At 48.6% G+C, this 15,546-nt stretch overlaps 1 protein-coding gene across 5 annotated transcripts in view; it reads right to left on the bottom strand.

Annotated features, from left to right (window-relative positions):
- Window positions 1-15,546, bottom strand: part of FBXO41 (F-box protein 41) — a 98,992-nt gene that overhangs the window by 15,620 nt on the left and 67,826 nt on the right. For all 5 annotated transcript variants that reach the window (XM_069976282.1, XM_069976286.1, XM_069976287.1 and 2 more), the window contains exons 3-4: window positions 1,362-1,587; window positions 1,184-1,263 (exon numbers count right to left, since the gene is read on the bottom strand). In XM_069976282.1, coding sequence (XP_069832383.1) covers window positions 1,184-1,263; window positions 1,362-1,587 — 306 coding nt within the window. The remainder of the gene's footprint in view (window positions 1-1,183; window positions 1,264-1,361; window positions 1,588-15,546) is intronic.

Genomic DNA, 15,546 nt, shown 5'->3' with positions numbered 1-15,546 from the left:
CGGGTTTTGCATTAAAGTGAATGTAGCTTGATTGTAATATTGCACACAACCTGGGGACAGGGGTGGCACTGTTTTTGCAATAAAGCAGCTGTGCTTTATAATTCTGGGGAACCCTTTTACTAAAGAAACAGCAAATATGTAAGATTTTTAGTTTGTTTGTTTGTTTTTTACATTCTAATTTTTTCATAAATGTACCGTACACAAGTACGGTACCATCTAAGGGCTTTGCTACTGACCATGGCATCTATGGGGTTTGATATTGACCATGGCATCTAAGGGGTTTGCTATTAATTATGGCATCTAAGGGGTTTGATACTGACCATGGCATCTAAGGGGGTTGATATGAACTATGGCATCTAAGGGGTTTGATATTGACCATGGCATCTAGGGGGTTTGATAATGAGCATGGCATCTAATGGATTTGATTTTGACCATGGCATCTAAGGGGTTTGCTATTAACCATGGCATCTAAGGGATTTGATACTGACCATGGAATCTAAGGGGTTTTATACTGACCATGGCATCTAAGGGGTTTGATATCAACTATGGCATCTTAGGGGTTTGATATGAACTATGGCATCTAAGGGGTTTGATATTGACCATGGCATCTAAGGGGTTTGATATTGGCTGTGACATCTAAGGGGCTTGCTATTCACCTGACATCTAAGGGGTTTGATATTGACCATGGCATCTAAGGGATTTGATATTGTTACATCTAAGAGGCTTGCTATTCACCTGGCATATAAGGGGTTTGATATTTACCACGGCATCTAAGGGGTTTTATATTCACCATGATATCTAAGGTGTTAAACTACTGGAATTGGAGTTAACTCTGATCCCAGCACTCGAGTCTTAGAGCAAAGCTTCTAGTGGATATACTTGGCACGACCCATAGATCCTTCATTGGTTGTTATGGAGTTTTAAAGCATAAGGCTTGATTACATCATCAGAAGCCGCCCAGGAATAAGTATTCTGTTGCATAGCAACCGAGCACAGAGCAAGGAAGAGAGAGAAAACACCATCCCGGACGGGACAACTCAAGATCCTCAGGAGGTAGGTAACATAAAGTTTATGCAAATTACCAGGTGCAGACAATGAACAAGCAGGGAATGCTGTGTGCTTTCATCTCTGAAGCTGCATAATTGTGAAGGCAGGAGATCTCCTATAATCAGTGATAACTCACCCAATGCAGGAGGATGAGCGCTGGTTGACTGGGTAGGAGCCGTGGGTGGAGGAGCCGGGCCCTTGGTGCCTGTCTGCCCTCTAGAGGAGACATGGAAGAAGTCATTGCACTGATACCTCTCAGAGCTGAGGGTTTGGTGCAGTATATACAGTATATATTGTGTTCGGTGGAGACCTACCTGCCGGGAGCCCTGTACCCGTGTTTCTGTCACTTTGTAGCCAGGGATGCTGCAGCGGCCCAGGCTGCCGTTGGGGGTGGTCCCGCAGCTACTGATGATCTGCAGCTGTTTTTCGGCCCGGTCGGCGCGGTCCAAGAGCTCCTCTATGAACTGCTGGAGGCGCACCTTGGCGTTGGCTTCCCGGCTGGCGGTCTCCTTCAGGAACATGTCGATTTCTACAACTTCCCTGCGGGATAAAGCATAGCGTGAGACTTCCTTACAGATTCTATACCTTCAATCTTCCGCTGTTAGGGCATGCTGGGATTTGTAGTTTTGCAGCAGCTGGACAGCAGGATGGCGGCAACTGCTCGGCGTTGGCCCTGGCAGTCAGGGGGTTAAACCTTTGGCATTTTTCCTATTCTTGTCGCTCTCGGAGGGGCGGCGTTCCGCGTTTATTTTTAATCCCGTGAAAGCGGCGGTGACAATGCGGAGCCGCGGGGCGCGAGCTCTCACCTTTCTCTCTAAGTGTTTGTTTTGTTCCTACATAATGAGGAGGGATGGCGGCGGTATATACGGGAGCGCCGGGGCTGAGCAGCCTCGCAATCACCTGCACAGAGGAAGGAAAAATCATTTCTGGTCAGACAATGGAATGTGGCCCCCGGGGGCCGAATGGAACAAAGGAATTATAGGAAAGGGCATAGAGAGAATTATATCAGGACAGGCGGACTGAGACCCTAAAGCAGTGGTGTAACTATAGGGGACGCAGTGTGACCGGGCAGGGGTAACTACTCCTGTGTGCAAAGTATTTTATTCTTTCAAATCAACAGAAAGTTAGAAACAGACAGCTGCTGTATGTCCTGCAGGAAGTGGTGTATTCTCTCCAGTCTGACACAGTGCTCTCTGCTGCCACCTCTGTCCATGTCAGGAACTGTCCAGAGCAGTAGCAAATCCCCATAGAAAACCTTCTATATACACAGCACTGATCCCCCTATATACACAGCACTGATCTCCCTGGGGAACTTCTATATACACAGCACTGATCCCCCTGGGGGAATCTTATATACACAACACTGATCCCCCTATATACACAGCACTGATCCCCCTGGGGGACTCCTATATACACAGCACTGATCCCCCTATATACACAGCACTGATCCCCCTGGGGGACTTCTATATACACAGCACTGATCCCCCTATATACACAGCACTGATCCCCCTGGGGGACTCCTATATACACAGCACTGATCCCCCTGGGGGACTCCTATATACACAGCACTGATCCCCCCCGGGGGACTTCTATATACACAGCACTGATCCCCTATATACACAGCACTGATCCCCCTGGGGGACTTCTATATACACAGCACTGATCCCCCTATATACACAGCACTGATCCCCCTATATACACAGCACTGATCCCCCTGGGGGCAGGGGCGGGCTGGGCCGGGGGGCAGGGGGGCATATGCCCCCTGGGCCGGTCTTCCCCCAGTTGTCAGGGCCGCCTGGCTGCTGACAGCTGGCTGCAGTCCTCAGTGCCTCCCCTGCTTACAGCCCCGCCCTCTTCAGTCATATTTACCTGTGGCTGTGGTGGATCCGGTCTGTGATGGAAGCGGCCGCTGAAGCCCCGCCCCCATGCCGGTAAGCCCCGCCCCCTGTATGGCCATTATGCTTTCTATAAGCCTATGAGGCTTATGGTAAAAAGCAAACTGCTGTAGGCAGTATCTTCCTCCGGCCACCAGAGGCCGCTCTCTCCTCCCAGCTGGTTCTTCTGCAACTGGGCTAGAAGAGCCTGAAGACAGAGAAGATGGTGTCTGCAGCAAGCAAGGTACCTACACAGCAGGACATCTACACAGCAGGCCATAGAGCAGGGGGAGGGAACCAAGGCCCTCCAGCTGCTGCAAAACTACAACTCCCATCATAGCTGGAGAGTGATAGGCTGTCCATGGATGATGGGAGTTGTAGTTTTGCAACAGCTGAAGAGCCAAGGTTCCCCCTCCCTGACATAGAGGATACATATATACAGGAGGATACATATATATAGGAGGATACATATATACAGGAGACCTACACAGGAGGATACATATATACAGGAGACCTACACAGGAGGATACATATATACAGGAGACCTACACAGGAGGATACATATATACAGGAGACCTACACAGGAGGATACATATATACAGGAGGAGACATACAGAGGAGTATATAGAGGATACATATATACAAGAGGAGACATACTGAGGAGTATATAGAGGATACATATATACAGGAGGAGACATACAGAGGGGTACATAGAGGATACATATATACAGGAGGAGACATATATACAGGAGGATACATATATACAGGAGACCTACACAGGAGGATACATATATACAGGAGGATACATATATACAGGAGACCTACACAGGAGGATACATATATACAGGAGACCTACACAGGAGGATACATATATACAGGAGGAGACATACAAAGGGGTACATAGAGCATACATATATACAGGAGGAAGCATATATACAGGGGTACATAGAGGATACATATATACAGGAGGAGGCATATATACAGGGGTACATAGAGGATACATATATACAAGAGGAGACATACTGAGGAGTATATAGAGGATACATATATACAGGAGGAGACATACAGAGGGGTACATAGAGGATACATATATACAGGAGGAGACATACAGAGGATACATATATACAGGAGGAAGCATATATACAGGGGTACATAGAGGATACATATATACAGGAGGAGGCATATATACAGGGGTACATAGAGGATACATATATACAAGAGGAGACATACTGAGGAGTATATAGAGGATACATATATACAGGAGGAGACATACAGAGGGGTACATAGAGGATACATATATACAGGAGGAGACATATATACAGGGGTACATAGAGGATACATATATACAGGAGGATACATCTATACAGGGGTACATATAGGATACATATATACAGGAGGAGATATATACAGGGGTACATAAAGAAAAAGAAATGGTGTGGAGACAGCATCCATCCAGTGAAAAAATATTTTTACTTTATTTTAAGCCATTGCATATAAAAAGATTACCGACGTTTCGGCTCTAACACTTGAGAAAGGCTCAGGAGTGTTAGAGCCGAAACGTCGGTAATCTTTTTATATGCAATGGCTTAAAATAAAGTAAAAATATTTTTTCACTGGATGGATGCTGTCTCCACACCATTTCTTTTTCGCTATTGAGTATCAGGTGTGGGCCCACCTGACGGAGACTGTGCATCCCTGGGAGGTTCCGCTGTTCCAACCTTGGACTTTACCAGGGGTACATAGAGGATACATATATACAGGAGGAGACATATATACAGGAGGAGACATACAGAGGATACATATATACAGGAGGAGACATATATACAGGGGTACATATAGGATATGTATATACAGGAGGAGACCTACAGAGGGGTACATAGAAGATACATATATACAGGAGGAGACATACAGAGGGGTACATAGAGGATACATATATACAGGAGGAGACATACAGAGGATACATATATACAGGAGGAGACATATATACAGGGGTACATAGAGGATACATATATACAGGAGGAGACATATATACAGGGGTACATAGAGGATACATACATACAGGAGGAGACATATATACAGGAGGAGACATACAGAGGATACATATATACAGGAGGAGACATATATACAGGGGTACATAGAGGATACATATATACAGGAGGAGACTTATATACAGGAGGAGACATACAGAGTATACATATATACAGGAGGAGACATATATACAGGGGTACATAGAGGATACATACATACAGGAGGAGACATACAGAGGATACATATATACAGGAGGAGACTTATATACAGGAGGAGACATACAGAGGATACATATATACAGGAGGAGACATATATACAGGGGTACATAGAGGATACATATATACAGGAGGAGACTTATATACAGGAGGAGACATACAGAGGATACATATATACAGGAGGAGACATATATACAGGGGTACATAGAGGATACATATATACAGGAGGAGACATACAGAGGATACATATATACAGGAGGAGACATATATACAGGGGTACATAGAGGATACATATATACAGGAGGAGACTTATATACAGGAGGAGACATACAGAGGATACATATATACAGGAGGAGACATATATACAGGGGTACATAGAGGATACATACATACAGGAGGAGACATACAGAGGATACATATATACAGGAGGAGACATATACAGGGGTACATATAGGATATGTATATACAGGAGGAGACATACAGAGGTACATATAGGATATGTATATACAGGAGGAGACATACAGAGGGGTACATAGAGGATACATATATACAGGAGGAGACATACAGAGGATACATATATACAGGAGGAGACATATATACAGGGGTACATAGAGGATACATATATACAGGAGGAGACATATATACAGGAGGAGACATACAGAGGATACATATATACAGGAGGAGACATATATACAGGGGTACATAGAGGATACATATATACAGGAGGAGACATACAGAGGATACATATATACAGGAGGAGACATATATAAAGGGGTACATAGAGGATACATATATACAGGAGGAGACTTATATACAGGAGGAGACATACAGAGGATACATATATACAGGAGGAGACATATATACAGGGGTACATAGAGGATACATACATACAGGAGGAGACATATATACAGGAGGAGACATACAGAGGATACATATATACAGGAGGAGACATATATACAGGGGTACATAGAGGATACATACATACAGGAGGAGACATACAGAGGATACATATATACAGGAGGAGACATATATACAGGGGTACATAGAGGATACATACATACAGGAGGAGACATATATACAGGAGGAGACATTCAGAGGATACATATATACAGGAGGAGACATATATACAGGGGTGCATAGAGGATACATACATACAGGAGGAGACATACAGAGGATACATATATACAGGAGGAGACATATATACAGGGGTACATAGAGGATACATATATACAGGAGGAGACTTATATACAGGAGGAGACATACAGAGGATACATATATACAGGAGGAGACATATATACAGGGGTACATAGAGGATACATACATACAGGAGGAGACATATATACAGGAGGAGACATTCAGAGGATACATATATACAGGAGGAGACATATATACAGGGGTGCATAGAGGATACATACATACAGAGGAGTTAGGGCTGGGCGATTAATCAAATTAATTTGCCCAGAAGGTTAGAATCAATTTCGATTAAAACCGTAAATTCAATTTTCACAAAAAATCATTGCAGGTGGAGCAGCGTAGAGTGATGGGTTGGCGGCCGGGCAAGAGGTGCAGGTCAAGCAGGCGGCGCGGAGGTGAGGTGCATGGCGGGCGGCGGTGCGTGGAGTGTTGGGCCGGAGGTGAGGTGCAGGGCAGTCGGCAGTTCGCCTAACAGAGCCGCGACTGACCTACCCCAGCTATACATATCACGTCCTGCTCCCCTCCCGGCCACATGTGCAGGTCCCCGGTCTCTGGAGGAGGCTGCAGGGACTGTAGTGGTGATAACGTTGCTTCGGGTCCTGGAGCTGAACAGCGGGATCTGCATCCCCCGATCCCGCTGTACAGCTCCAGTAATGGCAGTGACGCTATCACCTCTACAGTCCCTGTGGCCTGCTTCAGAGACCGGGGACCTGCACGTGTGGCCGGGAGGGGAACCTGTGTGCCGGGGTGAGAGGAGGAGGGATATGTGCACTCCTGCCCCAATCACCCCCAGCTGCCCAATCCCTCTAGAGTCACCCCCAGTCTGCCTCAGTCCCCCTCTGTCACCCCCAGCTGCCCCAGTCCCCCTAGAGTCACCCCCAGTCCCCCTCAGTCATCCATAGTCTGCCCATTCCCCCTCAGTCACCCCAGTCTGCCCCAGTCCCTCTCAGTCATCCACAGTCTGCCCAGTCCCCCCTCAGTCGCCCAAGTCTGCCCCAGTCCCCCTTCAGTCACCCCCAGTCTGCCCTAGTCCTCATTCAGTCAACTCCAACTGCCCCAGTCCCGCTTAAGTCAACCCCAGTTTGCCCCAATCCCCCTCAGTCACCCCCAGCTGCCACACTCACCCCCCAGTTTGCCCCGTACACCCCCAGCTCTCTCAGTCATCCCCAGCTGCCCCAGTTTCCCCCAGTATGCCCCTGTCACCTCTCATCTATACCTTTATTCCTACTACACCCCACATCTATACCTGTACTACTACAGCCCACATCTATACCTGTACTACTAATCCCCCTCATCAGTATTACTAATACCCCCCATATCTATACCTGTACTACCTCACCCCTCATCTTTACCTGTACTACTACACCCATTATCCACTATACCTCCACTACTACACTCTACCTAGATGGAGGCACCATGTGTCCCACTACCCCCCCCCCCCCCCCCTCGCTTATCCCGGAAATGCCCCTGCCTGCATGTGTCCCTGCTACATAGAGGATACATATATACAGGAGGGCATAGAGGATACATATATACAGGAGTACATAGTGGATACATATATACAGCAGTACATAGAGGATACATGTATACAGCAGTACATAGAGGATACATATATACAGGGGGAGGCATATATACAGCAGTACATAGAGGATACATATATACAGGGGGAGGCATATATACAGTAGTACATAGAGGATACATATATATATATACAAGAGTACATAGAGTATACATATATATACAGGAGTACATAGAGGAGGCATATATACAGAAGTACATCGAGTGATATAAACTATTGTAAAAATACAGTAACCCCAGCTTTCCCAGCATCTTGCGTAGTAGTCAGTATAATGAGGGTCAGGCAGCTTTCCCAGCATCTTGTATTTGTAGTCAGTATAATGGAGGTCACCCAGCTTTCCCACCATCTTATACTCAGTATGATGGAGGTCACCCAGCTTTCCCACCATCTTATACTCAGTATGATGGAGGTCACCCAGCTTTCCCACCATCTTATACTCAGTATGATGGAGGTCACCCAGCCTTCCAGCATCTTGTACACAGTTTTATGGGGGTCACCAGCTTTCCCACCATCTTATACTCAGTATGATGGAGGTCACCCAGCTTTCCCACCATCTTATACTCAGTATGATGGAGGTCACCCAGCTTTCCCACCATCTTATACTCAGTATGATGGAGGTCACCCAGCTTTCCCACCATCTTATACTCAGTATGATAGAGGTCACCCAGCTTTCCAGCATCTTGTACACAGTTTTATGGGGGTCACCAGCTTTCCCACCATCTTATACTCAGTATGATGGAGGTCACCCAGCCTTCCAGCATCTTGTACACAGTTTTATGGGGGTCACCAGCTTTTCCACCATCTTATACTTAGTATGATAGAGGTCACCCAGCTTTCCAGCATCTTGTACACAGTATTATGGGGGTCACCAGCTTTTCCACCATCTTATACTCAGTAGGATGGAGGTCACCCAGCTTTCCCAGCATCTTATACTAAATATGATGGAGGTCACACAGCTTTCCCAGTATCTTGTAGTCAGTATGATGGAGGTTACCCAGCTTTCCCACCATCTTATACTCAGTATGACGGGGGTCACCCAGCTTTCCCACCATCCTATACTCAGTATAATGGAGGTCACCCAGCTTTCACAGCATCTTATACTTAGTATCATGGAGGTCACCCAGCTTTCCCAGCATCTTATAATCAGTATGATGGAGGTCACCCAGCTTTCCCAGCATCTTATAATCAGTATGATGGAGGTCACCCAGCTTTCCAGCATCTTATACTCAGTATGATAGAGGTCACCCAGCTTTCCCACCATCCTATACTCAGTATAATGGAGGTCACCCAGCTTTCACAGCATCTTATACTCAGTATCATGGAGGTCACCCAGCTTTTCCACCATCTTATACTCAGTATGATAGAGGTCACCCAGCTTTCCCACCATCCTATACTCAGTATAATGGAGGTCACCCAGCTTTCACAGCATCTTATACTCAGTATCATGGAGGTCACCCAGCTTTCACAGCATCTTATACTCAGTATCATGGAGGCCACCCAGCTTTCCCAGCATCTTGTACTCAGTATGATAGAGGTCACCCAGCTTTCCTAGCATCTGTCTATGGGACCGTTCTGTGTTATCACTGAGCCGCCCCATAGACTTATACAGGAAAGTGAGTTCTGACCCTTTCACAGGGCACAGTAGGATATTTGGTCACAAATGACTGGAAGGACCGAAGATGTTATAGGTAAGAGGTAAGAGGCCAGAGTGGTCCTTTAAGGATGGGCTGCCAGCCTGCTACTCATGGGCCAGTGCTGTGTACTTGCCCCCCGGGCTAAAATTTGCCAGCCAGCCCCTGCCTGGGGGACTTCTATATACACAGCACTGATCCCCCTGGGGGACTCCTATATACACAGCACTGATCCCCCAATATACACAGCACTGATCTCCCTGGGGGACTCCTATATACACAGCACTGATTCCCTGGGGGACTCCTATATACACAGCACTGATGCCCCTATATACACAGCACTGATCCCTATGGGGGACTCCTATAATATGGTAACAGTATGGTGATAATATGATTACAGTGTGATGGTATGGTGATAATATGGTAACAGTATGGTGACAATATGATAACAGTGTGACAGTATGGTGATAATATGGTAACAGTGTAACAGTATAACAGTATGGTGATAATATGGTAACAGTGTGACAGTATGGTGATAATATGGTAACAGTGTGACGTAGGGCTGGGCGATATGAACGATATGCAAAAATATTGTCATCAATTCGGATGACGATATAGATTTTCGGCATATCGTCATATCGCGATACATGCCCACGGAGCGGTAGTGAATAAGCTTCTCGCTTACCACTCCGTGGTACCGCGCTGCAGGGCCTTTCGTTCACGCATCGTCAGCGCGCTAGCTGACGATGCGTGTGACGTCAGGTCTCTCCCAGTGCATGCTGGGAAGAAGACGCGGCCCGTCTCGCCTCGCGGACTCCATCAGCCAGCCCTGCAGGAAAGGTAAGTAGCAGAGGGGTCGGGGGGTGCAGATGGCTATGGCATGGGGCTTATGATGGCCCTGGCTGGGGGGACAAGATGTGGCAATGGCATGGGGCTTGGCTGGCACATAGTGAAAGCTGATGATGGCATAGGGGAGGGGGAGATGACTGGCACCGGGGGGGGGGGGGGCTGATAACTGGCAAGGGGGGGCTGATAACTGGCACAGGGGAGGACTGATAACTGGCACAGGGGAAGGCTGATGACTGGCACAGGGGAGGACTGATAACTGGCACAGGGGAAGGCTGATGACTGGCAAGGGGGGGCTGATGACTAGCAAGGGGGGGTGATAACTGGCACAAGGAAAAAGATCTGTTATACAATACACATCTTAAAAAATTCTTAAAGTGTTGTAATTTGTATACACACACCAAAAAATTGATATATCGTGATATATCGTTATATCGTGCATGCATCAAATTATATCGTGATATATCGTTATATCATGCATGCATCAAATTATATCGTGATATAAATTTTAGGCCATATCGCCCAGCCCTAGTGTGACTGTATGGTGATAATATGGTAACAGTGTGACAGTATGGTAATAATATGGTAACAGTATGGTGATAATATGGTTACAGTGTGATGGTATGGTGATAATATGTGGTAACAGTGTGATGGTATGGTGATAATATGTGGTAACAGTATGGTGACAATATGGTAACAGTGTGACGGTATGGTGATAATATGGTAACAGTGTGACAGTATGGTGATAATATGTGGTAACAGTGTGATGGTATGGTGATAATATGTGGTAACAGTGTGATGGTATGGTGATAATATGGTAACAGTGTGACAGTATGGTGATAATATGGTAACAGTGTGACAGTATGGTGGTAATATGGTAGGGGTATATGGTTTTGTTCTATCCCCTATTAGTGATGTTCTGGGGTCACTTCCCTGCACTGAGCCCCCACAGATCTATGTATTCTTATATGCCACAAAGTATCCAGTGTATGATGCACTTAGGACCCAACTACAACAGCTGCAGGCACAACAACTCCCAGCATGTACTGACAGTCTTCAGGGATATGCAGGGATATGCTGGGAGTTGTATTACAGTAAAGAGACAATCCTCTGATAAATGCCGCTGTAGACAGATGTACTGATCATTTCCTCTGGTGAGCCCCAGATACCCCAGTCCGACACTGCTTATACTATTTGTGGTCGTACCAACAATTCCCCACTAGATGGCAGCATTGCCACAGCTTGTAATGAGGATTACATAGAATAGGTCCTATAGCTGCATGGGGGTATAATATAGCCTGAGGGGTAGAATCTAACCTAGGCCAAGGTAAAGTCTGGCCTGTTACACTGGGCTGTATGACACTATGGCGGTATACAGCTATATATACATGGCCTCTACATCTGAGCCCTGTACAGCACTATTTATCCTGGGCTGTATGACACTATGGCGGTATACAGCTATATACCTGGACTCTATATCTGAGCCCTGTACAGCACTATTTATCCCGGGCTGTATGACACTATGGCGGTATACAGCTATATATACATATAATGTTACAGGGTGGGGACGGTCTGGGGTTCATCCCTATATGACTATGTAAGCACACAGTGACCCCAGAAGCTGTAACATAGGGGGCGCCATGTCTCATGACACAGGACTCCTCACTTCCCCACCCCAGCCTGCTATAGACAGCAGATCGAGGCGAGTTTCGTGATGTGTGGGTCCCCCTCCCTTGCTGAATATTATATATATATATATATATATAGCCGCCTGGTGAAGAGAAGGCGTTAGCACCTTCCAGCCATCTGCGTCACAGCCATCAGGTGATGTCGGCCGTCTGTTAACTATTCCCTGACCGTGGCAGGAAGTAACAAAGGGTTAACAGCGAGAGCAATCACTGGGGGGGGGGCACACTACACCCCTCCTGTATACTCCAGCACCACCAGAGCTGCACTCATTATGCTTCTACCTCACAGCTCCCTAATGGATTCTGTGCAGAGTCTGCTGTCATGCATCGCAGGAGATGTAACATGCACGTGGGTCTGTTGGTGTTATCTGTGGTGTTACATAGGACTGCAGGTGACATCTACTACATTATCTGTACTCAGAGATACCACTGTGTTATCTGTGGTGTTACATAGGACTGCAGGTGACATCTACTACATTATCTACTCAGAGATATCACTGTATTATCTGTGGTGTTACATAGGACTGCAGGTGACATCTACTACATTACCTGTACTCAGAGATACCACTGTGTTATCTGTGGTGTTACATAGGACTGCAGGTGACATCTACTACATTATCTACTCAGAGATATCACTGTTATCTGTGGTGTTACATAGGACTGCAGGTGACATCTACTACATTATCTGTACTCAGAGATATCACTGTGTTATCTGTGCTGTTACATAGGACTGCAGGTGACATCTACTACATTATCTACTCAGAGATATCACTGTGTTATCTGTGGTGTTACATAGGACTGCAGGTGACATCTACTACATTATCTGTACTCAGAGATATCACTGTTATCTGTGCTGTTACATAGGACTGCAGGTGACATCTACTACATTATCTACTCAGAGATATCACTGTGTTATCTGTGCTGTTACATAGGACTGCAGGTGGGACATCTACTACATTATCTGTACTCAGATATCCCTGTGTTATCTGTGGTGTTACATAGGACTGCCTCTGGTGAATACCACAGGTGTCCTCCAACTGCTGCAAAACTACAAATCCCATCATGCCCGGACAGCTAAAGCTTTGGCTATGGCTATGCAGGCATGATGGGCATTGTAGTTGTACAACAGCTGGAGGGCGGCAGTCTGACCCCCCTGCTTTATACGCCCAGGGGCGGGCTGGGCCGGGGGGCAGGGTGGCATCTGCCCCCCGGGCCGTTCTTCCCCACTTCATTGAAGGGCCGCACAGCTGTCACTCACTGACAGCTGGTTGATGGTGTCAGGGCCGCCCTGCAGCTTCTTGCCTCCCCAGCGCTCTTTTCTCTGTCACCTAAGAGCGCTGAGAGGCCAGGCTGTATTGCGGGCCGCCGCTGAAGCTCCGCCCCCTCCACGCCGTCAAACCCCGCCCCCTCAGCAGACTCCTATACTTTTAACTAAAGCCTATGAGGCTTATAGTTAAAAGTAAACTGCTGCACCTTCTCCCTCCGGCCACTAGGGGCTGCTCTCTCCCCCCAGCTGCCACTAATACAGCCTGGATAAAGGAGCCGGAAAATAGAGAAGATGGTGGTCTGCAGGGAGCCAGGTAATTACTGGAGCCTACAGAGCAATCCCTGCAGCCCCCCTATCCCTCCCCACACACAGCATCCCCTGCAGCCCCCCATCCCCACACACACAGCATGCCCTGCAGCCCCCCTATCCCTCCCCACACACAGCATCCCCACACACACAGCATCCCCTGCAGCCCCCATTCCCCCCCCCACACAGCATCCCCTGCAGCCCCCCCCATCCCCACACACAGCATCCCCTGCAGCCCCCCTTATCCCCAAACACAGCATCCCCTGCAGCCCCCCCTATCCCCACACACACACAGCATCCCCTGCAGCCCCCCCTATCCCCACACACACACAGCATCCCCTGCAGCCCCCTCCATCCCCCCACACACACAGCATCCCCTGCAGCCCCCTCCATCCCCCCCACACAGCATCCCCTGCAGCCCCCTATCCGCAAACACAGCATCCCCTGCAGCCCCCCCATCCCCACACACACAGCATCCCCTGCACCCCTCCCATCCTTACACACAGCATCTCCTGCAGCCCCCCATCCCTACACACACAGCATCCCCTCCAGCCCCCCCATCCCTACACACACAGCATCCCCTGCAGACCCCCATCCTTCCACACACAGCATCCCCTGCAGCCCCCCCTATCCCCAAACACAGCATCCCCTGCAGCCCCCCCTATCCCCACACACACACAGCATCCCCTGCAGCCCCCCCTATCCCCACACACACACAGCATCCCCTGCAGCCCCCCTCCATCCCCCCACACCCACAGCATCCCCTGCAGCCCCCTTCATCCCCCCCACACAGCATCCCCTGCAGCCCCCTATCCGCAAACACAGCATCCCCTGCAGCCCCCCCATCCCCACACACACAGCATCCCCTGCACCCCTCCCATCCTTACACACAGCATCTCCTGCAGCCCCCTCCACACACACAGCATCCCCTGCAGCCTCCCATACCCCCCCCCACACACAACATCCCCTGCAGCCCCCCAATCCCCACACACAGCATCCCCTGCAGCCCCCCCATCCCCCCCCCACAGCATAACCTGCAGCCCTCCCCCATCTACACACACACAGCATCCCCTGCAGCCCCCCATCCTACCCTCCCCCCCTCCCAGCATCCCCTGCAGCCCCCCATCCTACCCTCCCAGCATCCCCTGCAGCCCCCCATCCTACCCTCCCCCCCTCCCAGCATCCCCTGCAGCCCCCCATCCTACCCTCCCAGCATCCCCTGCAGCCCCCCATCCTACCCTCCCCCCCTCCCAGCATCCCCTGCAGCCCCCCATCCTACCCTCCCCCCTCCCAGCAACCCTGCAGCTCCCCATCCTACCCTCCCCCCCTCCCAGCATCCCCTGCAGACCCCCATCCTAAAGTCCCCCCCTCCCAGCATCCCCTGCAGCCCTCCATCCCCACACACACAGCATCCCCTGCAGACCCCCCCCCCATCCCCACACACACAGCATCCCCTGCAGCCCCCCCCCCCCCCTCCACACACACACAGCATCCCATGTTTATTATTATTTTTACTAATAGGGGGTGCGCACATGAGGGGGCGGGGGAATTTTGACAGCAAAAGTGATCATGTGAAGGGAAAAGTGACTATGTTGAAAATACAGAAACCCCAGTTTCCCAGCATCTTGTATTGTACTCAGTGTAATGGAGGTCACCCAGCTTTCCCAGCATCTTATACTCAGTGGTTGGTAGCCTCGGGGAGATGCACAGTAAATCTATACTGTGCAGCTGAAAACCATATCAGCACAATTGTGCTCTTACCAAATATTACCCTCCCAACATCAGTGCAGGGATGGTGGATGATAACCCGGGCCTGTACTTCTGCCAGCAGCACAGTTTGGATAATGTCTCCAGCCCTTCTGGACATTTGT

This window comes from Dendropsophus ebraccatus, chromosome 7 (assembly GCF_027789765.1).
Source record: "Dendropsophus ebraccatus isolate aDenEbr1 chromosome 7, aDenEbr1.pat, whole genome shotgun sequence".
Taxonomy (NCBI): domain Eukaryota; kingdom Metazoa; phylum Chordata; class Amphibia; order Anura; family Hylidae; genus Dendropsophus; species Dendropsophus ebraccatus.
The sequence above is the reverse complement of the archived record's forward strand: the minus strand, read 5'-3'. Positions and strand labels throughout refer to the sequence as shown.